Raw genomic sequence first — 18,078 nt, forward strand, 5'->3', positions numbered from 1 at the left:
ACATCTAACCAGAACTTTTCTTGCATTCAATCACATTAGCCATATTTGGTTAGAAAACCTGGTCTCATAGGAGGGACAGACACCGGCAACCCAAAGTCCACGTGACCTCCAGAAACTTCTAAATGCCTCTAGATTGAAATTTTAATTTGCACACTGGCTAACGTTGGCTAACACTGGCAACTATTGTTTAAGACAAGATTCGCTGACCAGTCTATAGCCCTGTGTGACTGGGGCTTTAAATACGCTTCACAGTTCTTTGAAATTATTTTTGGGAGCTGAAACACTGGCAACTACTTGTTACAAGACAAGTACAAGACACAATTATTAATTATTAAGGAAATGCAAAAATACAGCAAATATTTGTGATTTCAGTCTTTTTAAAACTATCTTTTTAAAAAAATACATTCAAATACAGAAAAAAACAAGCATCTGAACTGCTCATAACTTAGATAATAAAGCTGAAACCTTATTGGTCACTATATCATATAACCCTAACAGAAGCCTGTGGCCCATCAGCATGTCTATACGTATCATTCGGAAAGCATGGCTGGAAGAATAGTGGTTACTTGTTTATGTGGGTCATGCTGCTGGAAGCCCTCTGTGTAGCCCCTTACACCAGCTGCTGAGCACTGGTGGCTATGTTTACCACCAGTGACATGCCTACAACCCCCACAGCTCCCACCCAGTAGCTCAGACTAGCGTGACCCAATCACCTCTGACCTCAACCTCAGCTACAAGCTCCAGGATCCATGAGTCAGACATGATCCAGCGCATGGAATCAAGAATGATTTCCAGCAAAAATGGATTAGTGGTGGAGGCATAATGAAATACAAACATACAGTCAGAGCAAATCCCCTGATCTTAAGCATATTAGTGTAGTAAAGCCTGGACACTCTTTTTTTATCCATTCCTCTAAGCACTGGCAGATTAAGGCTGATTCAGAAGCGGGCAGCAGAAATTTTCTAGAAAATATAATATTAAAACCCCCCCAGAATAAATACGTTTCCTTGCCAGTTTGGCCATATATGTGGTGGGAATAATGTTGTTCTTTTTTGAAAATTCTCCAAGTGAGCACGTCACTGCCCGAGAAACTCTCTGATCTAAAGGAGGAAAAAGGAGAGGAAGCAGAGAGCGGGAAGCAGAGGAGGAGATCAATTTGATGTCTCCCAGTTATCTTCTTGTCAACTCAGAGACAGATAAACAGACAGCTTCCCACTATAGATTAATTACACCCCAGCGCTCATTAATCGGAGCCCCGTCAGCCACTACAGACGCCTACAACACGCTGCCACCCCTATCACTGCTAAGTTGCTACTCCCCTTTCTCCTCATTAGTCTGCTTTCCTGTTATCCTTCCCCCCCTCATTTTACCTCTCACACTCAAACATACATGTATTTACTTTTACCTGCAACTAACAAGACTACTGCATATAAAAAAATAGCAGACATGACATGTTTATGTAATTATAAAATGTTAGCATGCTAACACACTGTCAAATACAGGTAAGCTAGCATGAATTATGTTCCTAATATCCTTTGCACAGTGTGGGAAAAGTTTGTAGAACCACTATTAAGAGCACTTATTAAAATTCATTCTCATTTAGCTAAAAAAAAGTATATCTTTGAAACTGAAATTATCATTAAAAATCGGTTTGCTCATGAGCTACCAGTGTGGCGCAGGGCTAACATAGAGAAACAGACAACCATTCATGCTCACATTCACACCTATAGCTAATTTAGAATCATCAGTTCACCTAACATGTTTAAATCTTTTGACTGTGGGAGGAAGTCGGAGTGACCGGAAAGAACCCACATGGTCATGGAGAGAACCCCACTCAGAAAGGCCCCAGCCTAGATTCAAACCCAAGACCTTCTTGTTGTGACGGTAGCTAGCCACCTCACCACCATGATATAAATGTTTCTGAAACCATAAACACTGAACTGTACCAGCAGGAATAAGGTCAGTTCTCAAACCCTGACCATAACTCTTTATTGCACACATGAACTAGACTTGGTCTAATTCCAAAGACAAGCAGCTACTTCTCACAGATGATGATACAAAAATAACTTTTCACAAACCTTGAATAACCTTTGCTGTGAAACTACCAAATCCTAATATCATTGTTAATTTATAATTACTTCATCTACTATCTATATGCAGTAATAAAGCGGTTACTGATGGAAAACCTTCCAGCAGGGCTACTTGGCTGCAGAATAATGCACTAAAATGTGCTTTATAATGACTGATAAAGTGCTAATAGGTCAATCACATGCTTACAGCCCAATAATTAATGGTTAATATGTGTAGCCTGATATAGAGTGTTACCTTAGTAAACTTTGCTAATATTCTGGTGAAATATCTCTATTACAGAATCCCCTGGAAACTAAAATATCGAGTCAGCCTCTTGAACCAGACCAAGAATAATAAGAACCAACCTGTGTAACCTATGTAATGACAATCAGTCCTTACGTAAGCTGACCAGGTACATCTAAATCCATAAAATAAGAGTAGACTTATTAAAATGATGCTCTCGCTCACTCTCAGTCGGTTTTCCACAGTGAAATGTGAGGTGCAGGATTTGAAGTGTTAGTTGTAGTTTGCTCGCTGGCCACACGAGGATACTGCAGGTCCAGCCATTACACTCCCTCGCACGTGTGTAAAGCAGCACTTGGTGATGCAATGCAAACAATGTAATGTGTCCAAAAAGATTAGAAAATTAAAAAGGGCTCTGTACAGTTTCTTATTGGGATATTGCAAAGTACTTTAAATCCACTCTTAGCTTTTAAATCTTAGCTTTACGAGTTTGAGAGACCAGCTGTCTCACATGATTTTTGTTTCTTCAACAATCCGTCCCTGTTTAAAATTCACAGCCTAAATGTCCTTCCAAAAAAACCCACATTCAGACACTGAGGGATGGTTGTTAGCCAGGACATTTTGAGCTGCCCTGGCAAAGTACAGCGCACATCGCCGAAAGCCAAAATTCCCCCGCCGACTGAAGCCTCCGTGAGAGGTGATTTGCAGAGTGTGACTGTGAATGGCAGCCGCGCGAGAAGACAAAGTGAGAAAGCAGAGGAGGAGGAGGAGCAGAGCGAAGGAAGGAACGAGAGAGGTCTAAATCAATGCCATCCACTTCAGCTCGGTGCCAAGAAAGACAGATGCTCTCTCTATCTGCGCGAGGGTGCATGCCGGCACAGACACACATCAATCAGGAGTTATTTTCCTCCGAGTCTATTTCTGCTTTGACCAATTTAATCCTCGATCAATTTGAGATGGAATGTAATACATGCTGAGTCAAAATCCAATTAAATTGAAATTGAATGCACATTGATCACAACATCTAACTTTCTTTTCGTCCAATTAAGAAGTTGAATGAATGCCACCGTCACCGTGCATGACAATCTGAAGCGCAAACGCAGTTTGGCAGATCTGGAGCAAAGAAACACTGAAGGTGCGTATCAGCATCTAAAGAGAAAGATGTAGGAAATGTTTGCGGAGTCAAACAAATCATGAAACACTTACCTGATTGCACATTCTTTTAAATCTTCAATGTAAAAAAACTAAAAACCCCAGAAAGAGTGTAAGATCCCACATGTTGAGAGATTTTGGACTTGCTCCACATCAAAGCACTTGTCTAGACCTCATTCATTTTCATTCTGGGCAGTCTACTGCCTTGGAGCTCACCCAGTATCGTTAATACACACTTGCAATAAAATGCCTCCTCAAATTAGCAACTCTCAGTGTGCACATGTCAGAACCATAATAGCCTGCATCCCTATTCAATAAAGACACAGGTTTGCATTTCTGCCCCTGGAGCAAGGACTGGGTGACCCTGTTGAATCAGAAACACTATCTCTCTCTCTCTACACTCAGTTTCTATATGTACACATACAGCAAACCCAGCACAGCTACAAAAATAACCGCACAAACCTGGAGTTCTAGAAACAGGAGAAAACAACCTGCGCTCTGTACGGCTGTAATTCAGAGAGGTCAACTTGCAGTGTTGAAGCAAAAACAAATGCAGGTTTTAAACACAGTCAAACATGTGATCTTTAAAAGTGATCTCACTCTTACCTGCACCCTTCACTGTTTAGTCTAGCGCAGTTTCGTGTATGTTTTCACAAAGTGCCTGAAACTGCTGGCAGTGAGTGCTGAGACCTGTTGCACAAACAAACATGCATAGCCAGCATACCAGCATGTAGTCTTGGCTCAGCAGCAGCAGAAAGAGTCGAACGCCCCACCTGTAACTGTTTATGAGTCGTCGGGGCCTGGGGTTTAACGACTGCCGTCTTCTCAGCCTTCATCGCTACCCCCACCTGCCTCAGCTTCCCCGGCTGCCTCAGTGGCACAGTCCTTCTGCTCGCTCCGGCCCTGAAATCTCCAGCTCCTCGCCCACCTGCCATAATAAGTTACTCTGCCTGGCTGCAGCTGCATGGATTGACTGTAAGTTTGGCTCTGCGCTCACAGCGACCAACATATGACAGACTTAATCATCAAATTTCCCCACCCTCTGTCACCTGCCAGTAAGCTGCTGGGGGAAGGTGCATGGCTGTACTCTGCTATCAGTGACCCACTGACATTTACAGTAGTACTAGATGTGATCCTGAATGTAAGGGCTGCTGTCATGTGCTACTGTCTCCTTTGTCTCTATTCCGTGAAAGCCTAATTTCTAACTGACCCAAAAGCATGACTCCTCAGCACCTTCTAAGCTATTAAACCAAGCGTTGTTATTCAACAGTATCTACTGGATATTTACTTTGCCACCGAGAGTGCATATTGTGGCAATATTTTCCACAGTTCCAGCGTGATGTAAGGCTGAGATATTTTCAGTGCAGCTATAATGGGTTTGACAACAGCGAGATGTTCAGCTACCTAAAATATCAGCAGTTCTCTCCACCTACACTACCTGCAGTATATGTAACCCACAGCTGAAATGCAAGAAGTTTAGGGAATTAGCACTGCAGGCTGTCAGCAGTCGGCTTGGGAAATGATAGAAATTGTAAAAAGGAGAAGAGTATTACAAAACAGGCTGAAGCAAAGAGAGCACATTAGAATGAAATCTTCATTGCATAACTCATTCTCACTGTGGAGCAGTAACTCTGAAATAGTTTATCAAGTTTTGGATTCCATCTGCAACGCTTCATTACCGAAAATTTCCTTTTGCATACGCTTCGACATGGAAACGGGAACTGGAAAAGTTCTTTTATGTCCTGAAAGAGACTTTTATTTTGAAGTGTGGTCACTTAAGTTCTTTAAGTGCTGCTGATACATGATTAGCATGTTTAAAAATGTGTACGTTTATGTGATCAGTCCTCCACTAAGGTTTGACAGCTTTCTAAAAAGGTGAACTATTATTAGAAGTACTTTTCCCCAAACTGTATTTAGTGTGACTCCTGTGGCCGTACTTCCTCTTTTAATCAGGACTTCTCTTGAAGATGGTACACATTACATTTGCTCTCTGAACCTTCACTATTTTTCTACTTTCAAATGTAAAGCTTGGTTGCTTGAAAACACGTAATGTTAATGTACTTTTGCAGCACTTTGAACTTCTTACTTTGGTTCTAATGTGTAAACCACAGACGTAAAGGGCCGTCATGACGTTGCCTACTGGTCAGTGAATTCCTGTGATGAAGTCTGGAGCTGAGAAAGTGAAAAGACCACATGCCCAGTCAGCAGCATACACAGCATTACTGGTCACTAAGGTCAAATAATATAATATGGGCACGATTTAGTTGAAAGTAGTTGTTTACGTGCTTCTTTCAGGTGTGCTCAGAGTCCACATGCATAGCTGGGGAATTATAGTTTAAGCCCTACTTTACGTGACAACAAACACCACAGGGCCCATTCACACAGATTCACTGAAGTGGAAACACCAACGAAAGCCTAACTAATGACCCCATGATTCTCTTGTGCTTTTAAGAGCAGTCACACCAACATCAACATCCTCTCTTGAAATGCCATCTTATTCATTTGTACCAACACAATAATTCAAACCAAAGAAACTGAGATGTTACTATGAGTGTGTAATCTAAACGCTTTTCATTTACCTCTATTAACAGCAATTGATGCAACAGTCCTTCACCGATTCAATACAAGCTTTCAAATGTCTCCATTCATGAACTCCCTGATCTGATTCATCTTTGGAAACCTGAAGATCAGCTAAGGCCATTGAACTACAACCGCATTAGCTTCCCACCCACATGGCATGAGAGTGAAATTTATATGACGACAAATAGATTTGCTGTGTTTGCTGTCAAAAGATGGACGACAGTACTAGATATGAGAAAATACATTTTTTAAGCTTGATCCAGAACAAGAACGTGTTATGCAAAGATGAGAGCAGTATTAAAGATATGTTGCAAAAGTGCTAGCCCCCTGGGTCCACTTATTATCTTTGATTGTGAATATCTTTCCTCTACAGCTCCTGCAGAATTAAGAGGAATAAGCTCTCGGTTGATCTCAGAAATCATTATGGTTTAGCTCTCTATGAAATCCTCATGTTCTCTTTTATTTTTACTCTGGCTTGATGCTAACATCAGTGCCTTGAGGGTTATTTTGATAACGTTTGTGATAAAACAACTATATAGATTGATGAATCCACCAAAAACACCCTCTAAAATGTTGGTTTTCATTGTTTCTGCAGCATAATGAGACCAGTGTAAATCTGTCTGGCGACATGTAGCTTTAACTGCAAGACCTGTACTTGCCCAGCATTTTACTGTGTTTAAATTAGAGGGGTTTTCACTGTCACTGAATCAGCTTTATATTGTCAGGGTACAGAGCCTGTATCTGTAGTGTGTGTGTGTGTGTGTGTGTGTGTGTGTGTGTGTGTGTGTGTGTGTGTGTGTGTGTGTGTGTGTGTGTGTATTTCGACATCACTTTAGCTTTCAAAACTGTTACTTGTTGGTAACTTGTTGGTAACAAGTAACAACACAACACATTGCAAGTTGTCTGGACTTGACCTAAATGTAAAGTAAAATGCTGGCTTCTTATGAAGTCCAAACAAAGCAGGTAATACTGCTGAACACGGCACAGCTGGTAATCTGCTCAAACTAAACTTCTTTGCTATTATATATGTCACCTTCCAGATGGAAAAGAAAATAATAAAAAAATATTACACTTCAGAAGAAAACTGCATGAGAAAAATCACAATATGAGACATATAAGTTTCATAAGACGTGGATATGAAACAAACATTTACTTTTGAAAGAAATGGAAACGTTTTTTCCTATTTTTTTTCACTGTGAGCTTTTCTGTGGAGGTCATTTAGTTTCTTTTTTACACGAACGGAAACATCTGATATTGACTGACGGCTGAGGAAACATAAGCAAATAGGAACAAGAAGATAGGATTAAGTGGCCAATGCGCACAAATACACACACAAACATTTATAAACACATACAAGCGTGCGCACACACACACAGAGACACCATCATGGTAAATTACTCTCTCAGCTCTATAGGGGTCTGCAATTTGAGGGTGTCAAAGTCAAGGTGTAATATTAGCCTGGCATTAATAATAGCCGTAGCACTGCCCCTGCTAGTGTTAATGAGTGCAACACATTAACACACATGTAGCTTTGGATCGCATGCTCACCCACACACCCACGCATACACGCTCACACTTCAATAATGAAATACAAACTAACAATGAAGATGTTTTGCATGAGTTGTCACAGTGCACTTACTTATGCACCACCAGACACATTAAATTCTCAAAATAAAGAAGCTTTAAGAGCACAATGTTTAAAACATGCAAATGCTCTTAGGGCATGGTGTTAGCTTATACTTTTGGATTAACATGTGTGCTAAGGGCTAGTGAAGGTGGAGGGTGGAGAAGGGGGAGAACAGAGATGAGAGCTAAAGCTTCAAGCAATACTAATGCCCAGCTGAGATGAGCAGTCTGACAACAAGGCTACAAGGCCTTGTGAATAAATGATGAGCGCTCAAAGCCACGGGGCAGAGGTAGTAGTTATTTTAGCATGATGGCCGTGCCAGCCTCTCTTAACTGCTTAGCACGCAGATGAAAAAAAGCATATACACACACGCATGCACACAAAGACACAAAGGTACCGTGCTGACATTTTACTGTACTCTGTTCCTCTATACTCTTTGGTGAGGACAGCACTGGACGTTTGCCAGAGACCGACTCATCCAGGCCCACCTGGTGTGTGTGTGTGTGTGTGTGCGTGTGTGTGCGTGTGTGTGTCTATATGCACAAACTTATAAACACTAAGTAGACAGAGCTGGGGGAGTCTGCCAAGCAGAGGAAGCCTTATGTCAATCAAGTGTCAGGGCAAGCTGGAGAGAAGGATATCAGGCCATGGGTGAGACACTATAAATAACCTAGCCCACCTTGGGAGTCAGGGTCAAATACACACACACACACACACACACACACACACACACACACACACACACACACACACACACACACACACACCCTCATGTTTACATCCCTTCAGAGGACACATCACTACACATACATCACTACACTGACTTGCATTCATTTCCTAGAGACTTGCCCTGAAAGTATCCAGTTTACCAAAGGTTTACACTACACATTTTCTTTTTTTGTACCCAAATCTAGCACTCACAACACCAGTATAATGCACTGAGAAAATACTGGACAAAAAACCTTAGAAAATCAGCGCCGTATTCAGAAAATGTACCATTAAAAGAATCACAAGTTCTAAACAGGCTTTTACACAAAAGAAAGCCTGAGTTGTGTCACTGAAGCCATTAAACGTGCAAACAGCAGAGCTTCTTATGTTATCTGCTTCTTTCAAATAGCACGCTCAAACAAGACTTGCACACATATTTGCTAGTATTTATTCTTTCTACGCGCACTGCAGGTGACAGCGAAAGCCTTTGGATTTGATATGGGAGCGAAGTGCCCCCTGAATTCTGAGCAATCTCTAGCTACTTTTAACATTGTTCTACCAGCTTAAGACTTAAACTAGAGGCTGATTCAGATGGGATTTGGATCTATACCAAAAGAGGATCTCAATATTGCACACGCCTTTTATGTTTCTTTCACAAACTAGAGCTGGCTCATGGTACATGTGGTTGCGTGAATATAGACAAAACTAAGGCAAATATTTTATTACCCACCTGCTGGATTATTAGTTAATTTAATCCTGAGCTATAAGCAGATATGGCAGATTTAGGCATGCCGTACTGAAGCCTGTTAATTAAAGCAAGAACTCTTAAGTGCTCAGAAACCGACAAAACAGCTGGAGGAAAGATTTGGATATTAACAACTGTCTCCAGGATGTGAAATATCTTTTCAGCTCATTCACGTTCTAATCATTTTGTTGATTAGGAGCCATAAGTATAATGAGGAGAGGAGAGGAGAGGAGAGGAGAGGAGAGGAGAGGAGAGGAAGTGATTGGGTTAGATTAAAGGGTGGATCGAAGGGTTTTTCTAACACATGCAAACCCTTTTGAGCTAGTTTCTACAGAGTGACAGCTTCCAGTAGAGCAGAATCAGCTGTCATGGCAACATGCACTTCACATCTCAGCACCCATCATCATCATTATGATTATCATCATCATCATCATCATCATCATCATCATCAATGATGCTCCATAGCAAAAGGGGAGAAACGAGGGGAGCATGCCACTGCAGTTGATCTCATGTTTTCTTTTCATGCGAATGAAACAAAAGAGTGGAGATGAGGTCTAACAAAGGACTTGGCAGAGCAATGTAGTTATGTCATGTGTTAGTGTGTGTGTGTGTGGAGCCATTCTCTGTGTTTCTCCCTGTTCCTGCTGACACATCACCTCCACCTGAATGCATGGCAGCAGGCACGTGGGGGAGAGATGTGGAAACAAAACAGCGGGATTGTGACTGTGTGAGAGCGACCGTTTGGAGAAAAGAAAAGAAAAAAAAAGGTGAGGTGAGTGTGGGGGTCAGAAGGGAAGAGGAAGTCATACTTTGGGCAACGGCGTTTCAGATGACCGGACTTTCTTGGGAGATATCTGTGAAGAGAGCAAGAGAATTATTTTCTTGTTTCCCCCTCTTCAGAGATATCTCCTGTGGCATATTGCTGTTCTCTGTAACAGAGCTTTGTCTGCTTGGATTTTCCTGTCAGCAGGACCTGCAAGCAGTTCCTGAGAGACTAACAGTGTATTTAGTCTCAAGCTTTGTCATTTATTTAAAAGGAACCTTGACTTGTAGTGTTACGCTTTATGAGCTTTCAGTTACAAAAATGGAAAATTTGTTTAAAATTCAAATGTTTCTTGGGGGATAATTCATTCCTGACATATTACAGTACAAGGGCAACAGAAGTGGTGTACGCAGCAGTAAGTTGTACTGCAGCACCGATCAGGCAAAAAGGGTCCTAAATTTCAAAGCACTGGCCCTCTTCAGTATGCTTGGACCACTTTAAAAGAGAATAATTGCCACATTATAAACAATGACCCTGTAAAGGCCCATTAGACCCAAAAACAACACACAGAGGAAAGGTGCACAGAAATATCAACGAGCAAATCATCAAGTGGTCAAGTGTGGCTATAACTGGCAACAGTTGGTCAAATGTGTCAAAGTGATATGTTAAGGAGCGCCAATGAACAACAACACATCAGAGGAGACACTCGGAGAGAAGAGGAGACACACAATCACAATCACAGGGGAGGTAAGGCGAATGAAAAGACACATCAGTTTGAAATCACAGAGGCATCATGTAATGGAAAACATTTATAAAATCACACAGACACTACATTAAACAATTCTGGACTGACACAGGCTGGAAAGACAAATATGGGTGGTGTGTATGTCTAACTCCTCTCACACATGCAGTCCATATCAAACAACCTGAAAATCCCACCGGACTTTTACGAAAGCAGCACATACGTCTGCTGTGAACATGCAAATCAGATTCATAGGCATCTGGTCGCTTGGTCGCAAGCACTTAGAAAAATATCAAAATAGTGTTTTGTTATTCATTTGTTAAGATTCTTTTGTGATTTTTGCCCTTTTTAATTGGCCGGTAATGTCAGTTGACTTATGACCAGGGATCATAAATGGTGTGATGACACAAACACAAGTGTGCTATCTAGTTAGTGGATAGGTTAGTAGGTGGCCAGCGTAGCCACTGTTTATCCACAACATGTCTCCTGGGTGGGTGCCACTACTTTTTTAACCCACTGAAATATAAGAGGCTAAACTGTAATGCAACACAGTCTACTACAATTAGTTCTATAGCTTTAGTGGCAAGAGGGAGTCAATCAGTGTTCACAAAAATGTTTAATGTAGGCTTAAAGCATCATAATAAGCAACAATATGATTACCATTTCCGATTTGATAGAGACATTTAAAGTGAAGTGGCCAGATGGTATGGAGAATTCTCTATTTTGCCTCTGAGGAAAGTGTGCAACAGGTGGAGAGGGAAGCAGTAAGAGACAAAAACACTGAGGTGACAGACATTTACAGAGGGTGAGAAAGCACAGACAGCAATAAAAAGGAGAGGCGAGAAGAAAAAAAGTTCATAATTAAGTTCACATAGACACGGCGTGTGTGGGTAAAAGTGGAGGAGAAACAGAGGGATGAACAGCAAGAGAAAGATGTGAGAAAGGTAAGCAACAGGCTGGAAGTGATAAAGATTTGTCTCTATTGCTAGAGTCTGTGTGGTTGTAATGTACCTTCATTGGTGCCAGCTGTATGGGGGTAATGTAGGAGGGGTCCACCATGGGCTTGGGCCGATTGGCAGTGTCTGCCAGGAGGCTCTGCCATTGCTGTGGCAGGCCGGTGAACTTCTGCTCCCGTGGGTCGAAGCCCGTGTGGACCCGGTGCTCGAAGTTAGACGGAGCTGAGATCTCCAGCCGTTTCTTCTTCTTCCCAAACATGCTGGAAAACCCTGGCAAACCTGGCAATCCCAAAAGAAAAAAAAAGCATACTTGTATTAATATTCTGGCTGCAGCACTGGCTACGCTTATGTTTGACGCCCGTGAGTTAAAGACTGTATCTTTAAGATGTCGTTATGAAGTCATCATGGCAGTATATTCTCCTTCTTGCCTAAAGTTTAATCTTCTTTTTTACATAGTACTAGGATGTTTTATACCACCGCTCTGTAGCATGATGAATCTCTTGTCTTATAACGCTGCAGGTTATAGACGAGGAAAGAACGAGCAAAACTATCCAAACACACAAAATAAAAGAAAAAAAGCCAAGTGTCCACTTTGATTATGTAATGTAAACATCAGGGGAAAAACGATGGCAGTGGGGATTTTTTTAAACACATGTTGGACAGCGGTTCTATGCGGCTGTATAGTCAGGCGCGTATGCTGCATGAAAGCTCCCGTCTGTGCTTTTTGGAGCTGTTTGGAAAACCCACTGTGACTCTCGTGGTTTGGGTGTATGCATAATGTCCAGTCATAGGAACAAAATGTCATAATGCTGTTGTTGTGGCTGTGAATGGAGTCTATTGTGTCACTCCTCTCTGAGAGGCATTGTCCTCTGAGGGAGCCACCACTGCCACCCCCGCCACCATACTCCTTACTTTTTTTCTCTTTGCCTCTGTCATGGCTTTTGCAGAGACAATGTTTGCTGTGCCATTCCACTCGATCATGCATTTGCATGCATGTACTGCAAATGGGCAAAATAAACAAAAGATCCTCACTTATGCAAACACGCTGAAAACAGTTCAACAAAACCGCTCGAGGAGTTTAATGTTTAGATTGTCCCAAGAAAAAATGTTTTGCCCCTATCAGAAGAAAACATCATTTACACTCATCACCACACACTAACCACTGACCATACACACACACCTTTATACACCACACACACACACACAGTACATGCATTACAATTGTTACTAGCAAGTAACAACCATAATCTTTAAACTTCACCCAGTTACCATTATTTTAACATTTCAAACCTGCACAAATATGGAATAACACTTAGATTTTCCAGTGAGAAAATCTGAATGCTTAACGGCGTATCCGCTTAGAAAGCAAGGTAATACGTTTGTGTATTTCAGTTTGTCCCAGTTTTCTAAAACTCTATTATAAATAAAAATTCAATTAACATGTTATTAGCTCAAATGTAGTTGCTTACCAGAAATGTGCCAGAAGTCATTAATTTTTAAGGCTGCCACTGTGTGTGTGTGTTCATGTGTGTTTAACGTGATAATACTTATTAATACTTAAAAGAGGAGAAATATCAGAAATGCTCCCTTATCTCTCAGCCTCCTGTAGAGGTGTGTCAGTGCCAGTTTTTGATTGGCTGGAAGTGGCAGGCTGCCAGAATGGCACTGTTACACTGTCAGGAGCAAGAGACAAAGTAAACAAACTTGTGCTGTACCCTCTGTGTCATACTCTGGCAGCATATTGTCAGCAGTGCTGAAGAGTGAGGGTGACACCGAAATCACAATAGAGCACAGTTGCATTTGCGGGTATATTTACATGTCATTTCCTGTATATGTAGCCGAGCAGCTAAAGTAGCCTGCAAACTGTCTGAGCAGTAAATGACTGCGGGTCATTCACCTAGCTGTGTTGCACACAAATTGTATACTTAAGTTTGTAATTTAGATAAGAGGCAGCAAAACAGTCAGAATGTGAGGAGCTTATGTAACGGCAGATAAACAATGTGCGATTTGTTCCTTACACTTTTGCTTTCCTTTTCAGTTTTTGGAGGCGCTAAAGAAAGACACGTCGCTATATCATAAGCGAAGAGCAAACATTTAAAGCACGTTTTTGAATAAAATATTACAAACATGCTGCTACCTCAAACATTCTAAGTAAATCTGCAGAGCGGTATATCAAATGACTAACTCTTCTGACCTGGTAGAGCCACTTCAACAGATGCAATGACAGAAGTCACCAAAGAGTCTTTCTCTAAATGCAACTTTAAACAGGCAAGGCAAAGTAATCATGGAAGTCTTTCTCAATCATTTCCTTTCTTCCCAGCAGGAGAGACAGACAGATCAAATTAGCGGCCTCAAACAGGAAAGATGGGGAGATAGATTGATAAAAATGGGGTAGGAGGGTTGATAAGGGTAGAACACGAGAGCGGAGGAGGAGCATGGGAAGGAGTTTAGGAAGGGATCTCAACAAATGCTAACAGAAGAAAGAAGAAGAAGAAGAAAAAGACAAACATGGAAAGAGGACGGAAGCCTAAAGTCCTTTGTGCTAGGAATGCGCTGCACTGCATGCATCACAATCACAGCACAACAGATTATTATGCAGCACACGGCTGCCTTTAGAAAAGTCTATACTGGATCAAAGGGTGCTAAGTCATAGATAGAAGCTTCATCCCACAGGCATGTTTACACAACTCTGCCTTCTACAGTGCAGTCACTGTAAGCTTGCTTCAACGATGCTTTCATTTGTGAGCAAAAGTACTTTTAATGAAAAGAATATACCCGTGTAATCAAAACATAACTTGTCATATTCGTCATGATCTGATCAGGACTAAACATTTAACCACAACTGTGACCCGAGTGTGAGAGCAATACAAGTACATGTGCATACCACAACTAACAAATGACTCCTTGCAGTAAACACCTGCATATTAAGAAAGCGTCTATCACAGAGGTACATCTGGAAAGATTGCTCGTTGTCTTTCAGCTAGCTTGATTCACAAAACCAAACAATTTAAACGCAGGTATCCCCCGATAAAGAACTAACGATGCTCAATCTTTATCTTTTCCATTTTGCGCTGAGCTACAAATCTCTTATGTAAGGAGGATGTGTCAGCAACCCTTTCCAATTTTGGCCGATGTCCACTTAAACCTCCACAAATCAAGCCAAGGTTCTAACCTTGTTGCTATTTTTGGGGCAGGTACACTAAGTGGCTACATTAAGAAGTGATGCAGTACCGACATGCAGACGTTATGTCCACTGGAAATGACATTCACAAAATACATTTAATGAAGACAACGTCAAGGATGAAGCTGAAACACGGCTCCTGTCAGAGGAAGTCTTCTGCCATCACTGCAGGACAGCACACAGTGACTAAACCGAGGATGATCGCAGACTTGCACTGAATCATCAGCTGACAAATGCAGTAAGCGAAGCTCTTGTTACCTTAGAGCAACATGCAAACAAAAACACATCCTATAACGCCACATCCAACTAAGAACCACAGCGGAAGTACTAATCAGACTGGTCAGTGTGTGTGGGTGTGCTCGTCCAGTTATTTGGGTGCCCCAGCCACTCTCCATGCATCTCCAGGTGTCCAACTCTCTCTTACCAGACTGTCACATTGCTGTGAGAGACTGCATTTATGCAGATCTCTTTAAGGTTTCACCACAGCATTTTAGTCAGGTTGAAGTCTGGACCAATGCAACACCTTGATCGTGTTATTCTTCAGTGATTCCATTGAAGATTTGCTGCTGTGTTTGTCTTTATTGTCCTGGTTGCATTATCCAATTTAAGCCGAGCTTTAGCTGTTAGACAGATCGCCTCACCTTTGACTCTAGAATACTTTGGTATACAAATTCATGATTGACTCAAAGGGCCCAGGTCCTGTTGCTGCAAAGCCCAAATCATCACCTCTCCACCACCATGCTCGGCAGTTAGTATGAGGTGATTGAGCAACTAAGCAAACCTAAGCTGTGCTGCCATGTTTTTTTTTTAAAGGAAAAAAAAGAGGCTTTCTCCTGGTAACCCTCCCAAACAAAGGCTTCTTGTCTATTTTTTCTAACTTTAATGCCATTAACTTCAACATTTAACATGCTAACTGACGCCCACAGAGTCTGAGATTGAGCTCATGGGAGCTTTGCAGTTTCTCAGAGCATTGCACGATCTGACATTGGGGTGACATTGCTTGCTACAGACAAGCAAACTGATGATGATGATCATTTGATTAGCATCACGTGGCTGTTACATACACTTCCTTTTTTTCACAAGACTAATCCTGTGAAAAGTTTATTTTTCAAATGATTGTATGCAGCTCTTAGTCCTTGTTTGACAAGAAAATAGTGGTTAATGAGAACCAAGCTAATTTATAGACACTGAACCAAACAACAAGCTAAACAGCTAGCGCTTTTAAATCAGCTAGCAAGCTAGCTAGTTTGTTTTATCTGTCTGAGGGTAACTGAAACCAATTTTTATTTTTAAATAGGTGTGTAGTGGTAAATCCAGCAGTGTTATCAATATGAACAAAATCTATTACAGTAAACGGCTTTAGCTAAACAAGAGGGATATTTTAATCAAGCTTTCATTTCACAAAATGTCTTCTTCTTTCCTTCTTGTACTGGGTAAGCAACCCATAGTGAAGGTGGAAACCCATGACCTAGATGGTGCTTCTCGGGAATAAGATTACTAAAGGCTAGTAGGACTTAAGTCGTCTAGGCCAAGCTCAGCAGTAAGGAGACACAACAACACATGCAGACAGACACACATAAACACAGCACTGAACGTGTGTTAGACAGCAGATGGAGACACATGTTCATGTACTCGCCCAGCCCAAACGTACTCCTGCAGAGCTTTTAGCAGCTTCTTTCTCACAACAGTCACAAAATAAGTTCAGACTGAGATGTACTTGAAGCGTAGAGCCCACTGGGAATTGCTGCCACGCAGAAGCCAGAGGAACTACTTACTGCACAACTTCTCCAGGCTGCCGTGCGAGCACCTCTTGAGCTGTAATTTATGGGCGGATTGTAAAGCACTTTGAGAAGTTCCACACTAATGCCTGCAAGGTTAGCCCGCCAAAGAGTAACAATGTCACTCTGATGAAAAACTGCACCTGGTAATATATGGCAGAGATTAGAGATTTGCAGCACCGTCATTCCAGCTGTGCTGAACTGCAGTGAGCTGTGACTGCGTGTGTGGTGAGCGGCCTCGATCGGATTTTTCACTGCACTGCACAGAAGGGTAAAGCAGTTTACTCAAACAGCTAATGAAGCTATAATAAAGCATCCTGCCTCTTTATGTCCACTGTAACTCAACGCAAGAGTATGGCTGAAAACAACTGGTAATAAGCAGAGTACTGTTTGCAATGCAAACACTGATTTCTTTTAGAAGCTACACAACTACTAAAAGCTAAGCACACAAACACTACTGCATACAAAGAGATAGTTTAGGATGCTGATGCAAACTGTTTACCTTTATATCTGAGTGTGTTGTATTCATTTGTATTCATGCTTGCATACCGTTTAATCTGTCAAAGCAATGTCATTTGATGTTACGAGAAGCATTACATAACATTTAACATCCTCTACACACAAAAAAGGGAGATGCTCAGCCATCCAAATGCTCATGCAAATGTATTCAAATGTATTAACAATTAGCCTTCAATGTCATTTAATGGGATTCACAGTAACCACACACACACGCTATATACACCAACACACTTAAATGGGCTACTGGTCCCAGGGCAGAGATCCTGACTCCCAGGCTGATTTGTCTCCAAACCATCTGTCACCATCTGAGCCTCCACAGGCATTTCCCCTTCTGTACAACAACACCTCAACAGACACACACACTGCAGTGAACCGGAGAGTCTGCACGTGTGTGTGTGTGTGTCAGTATTCGTGTTGTCTGTGTCTTGTATACACGCTGTATCTATTTTTGGTTCCTAAGCGCATGCTTTAATGTTCTGTGGCAACAGAGTGTATTCATCATGTTTTCCAAAGAGCGCATTAATTTTCTGTCCTTTAGATTGTAATTTAGAAGCATAATTCGGTATCGAGACGCAGAGCATTCACTCATGCACTAAATATGCAAATACATTTCATACATAATTTAAAACGCAACATGAAAAAGGACACAAATGCCTTCTGATAAACAAGCTGAGGGAGGGGCAATGCTCTCTACTTTGTTCCTACAGAGAATAGGAGGAACTCCTAATTTAATTAAAAGGTCAACAGGTTCAGAGTGAAAGCCTAAGCCCGGTTTGCCATTTGTGTTCAAGAAATTACCAGTGTTTCTGTTTAGATTTACTTGAAGTGGTGGCAAATGAGCAAAGTGAGAAGCAAATGTGTCCCTGCATCCTCACAGGTAGTCTTTGTTCCCCCTCTTCCTCCTTCCTCTTTTGTCCTGCCCTGCTCTGTTGTCTGCTGTTCACTTCTCTCTCATTTGCATTCACTTGTTCTCTCTTCGCCCTGTTCCTTCAGATGATTTAATTGGCTCCAAAA

General features: G+C 41.6%; 1 protein-coding gene across 4 annotated transcripts in view; it reads right to left on the bottom strand.

Annotated features, from left to right (window-relative positions):
- Nucleotides 1-18,078, bottom strand: part of pak5 (p21 protein (Cdc42/Rac)-activated kinase 5) — an 88,490-nt gene that overhangs the window by 26,690 nt on the left and 43,722 nt on the right. For 2 of the 4 annotated variants that reach the window (XM_085431433.1, XM_085431431.1), the window contains exons 2-3: nucleotides 11,642-11,865; nucleotides 9,935-9,979 (exon numbers count right to left, since the gene is read on the bottom strand). In XM_085431433.1, coding sequence (XP_085287559.1) covers nucleotides 9,935-9,979; nucleotides 11,642-11,845 — 249 coding nt within the window. In that variant the 5' untranslated portion in view covers nucleotides 11,846-11,865. Of the gene's footprint in view, nucleotides 1-4,238; nucleotides 4,459-9,934; nucleotides 9,980-11,641; nucleotides 11,866-18,078 lie in introns of those variants that run through there. The other 2 variants (XM_085431432.1, XM_085431434.1) reach the window with 2 other exon arrangements.

This window comes from Copadichromis virginalis, linkage group LG15, assembly GCF_057382275.1.
Source record: "Copadichromis virginalis isolate Kocher_CV1m ecotype Utaka linkage group LG15, C_Virginalis_male_GT1.1, whole genome shotgun sequence".
In the NCBI taxonomy this organism is placed as follows: Eukaryota; Metazoa; Chordata; class Actinopteri; order Cichliformes; family Cichlidae; genus Copadichromis; species Copadichromis virginalis.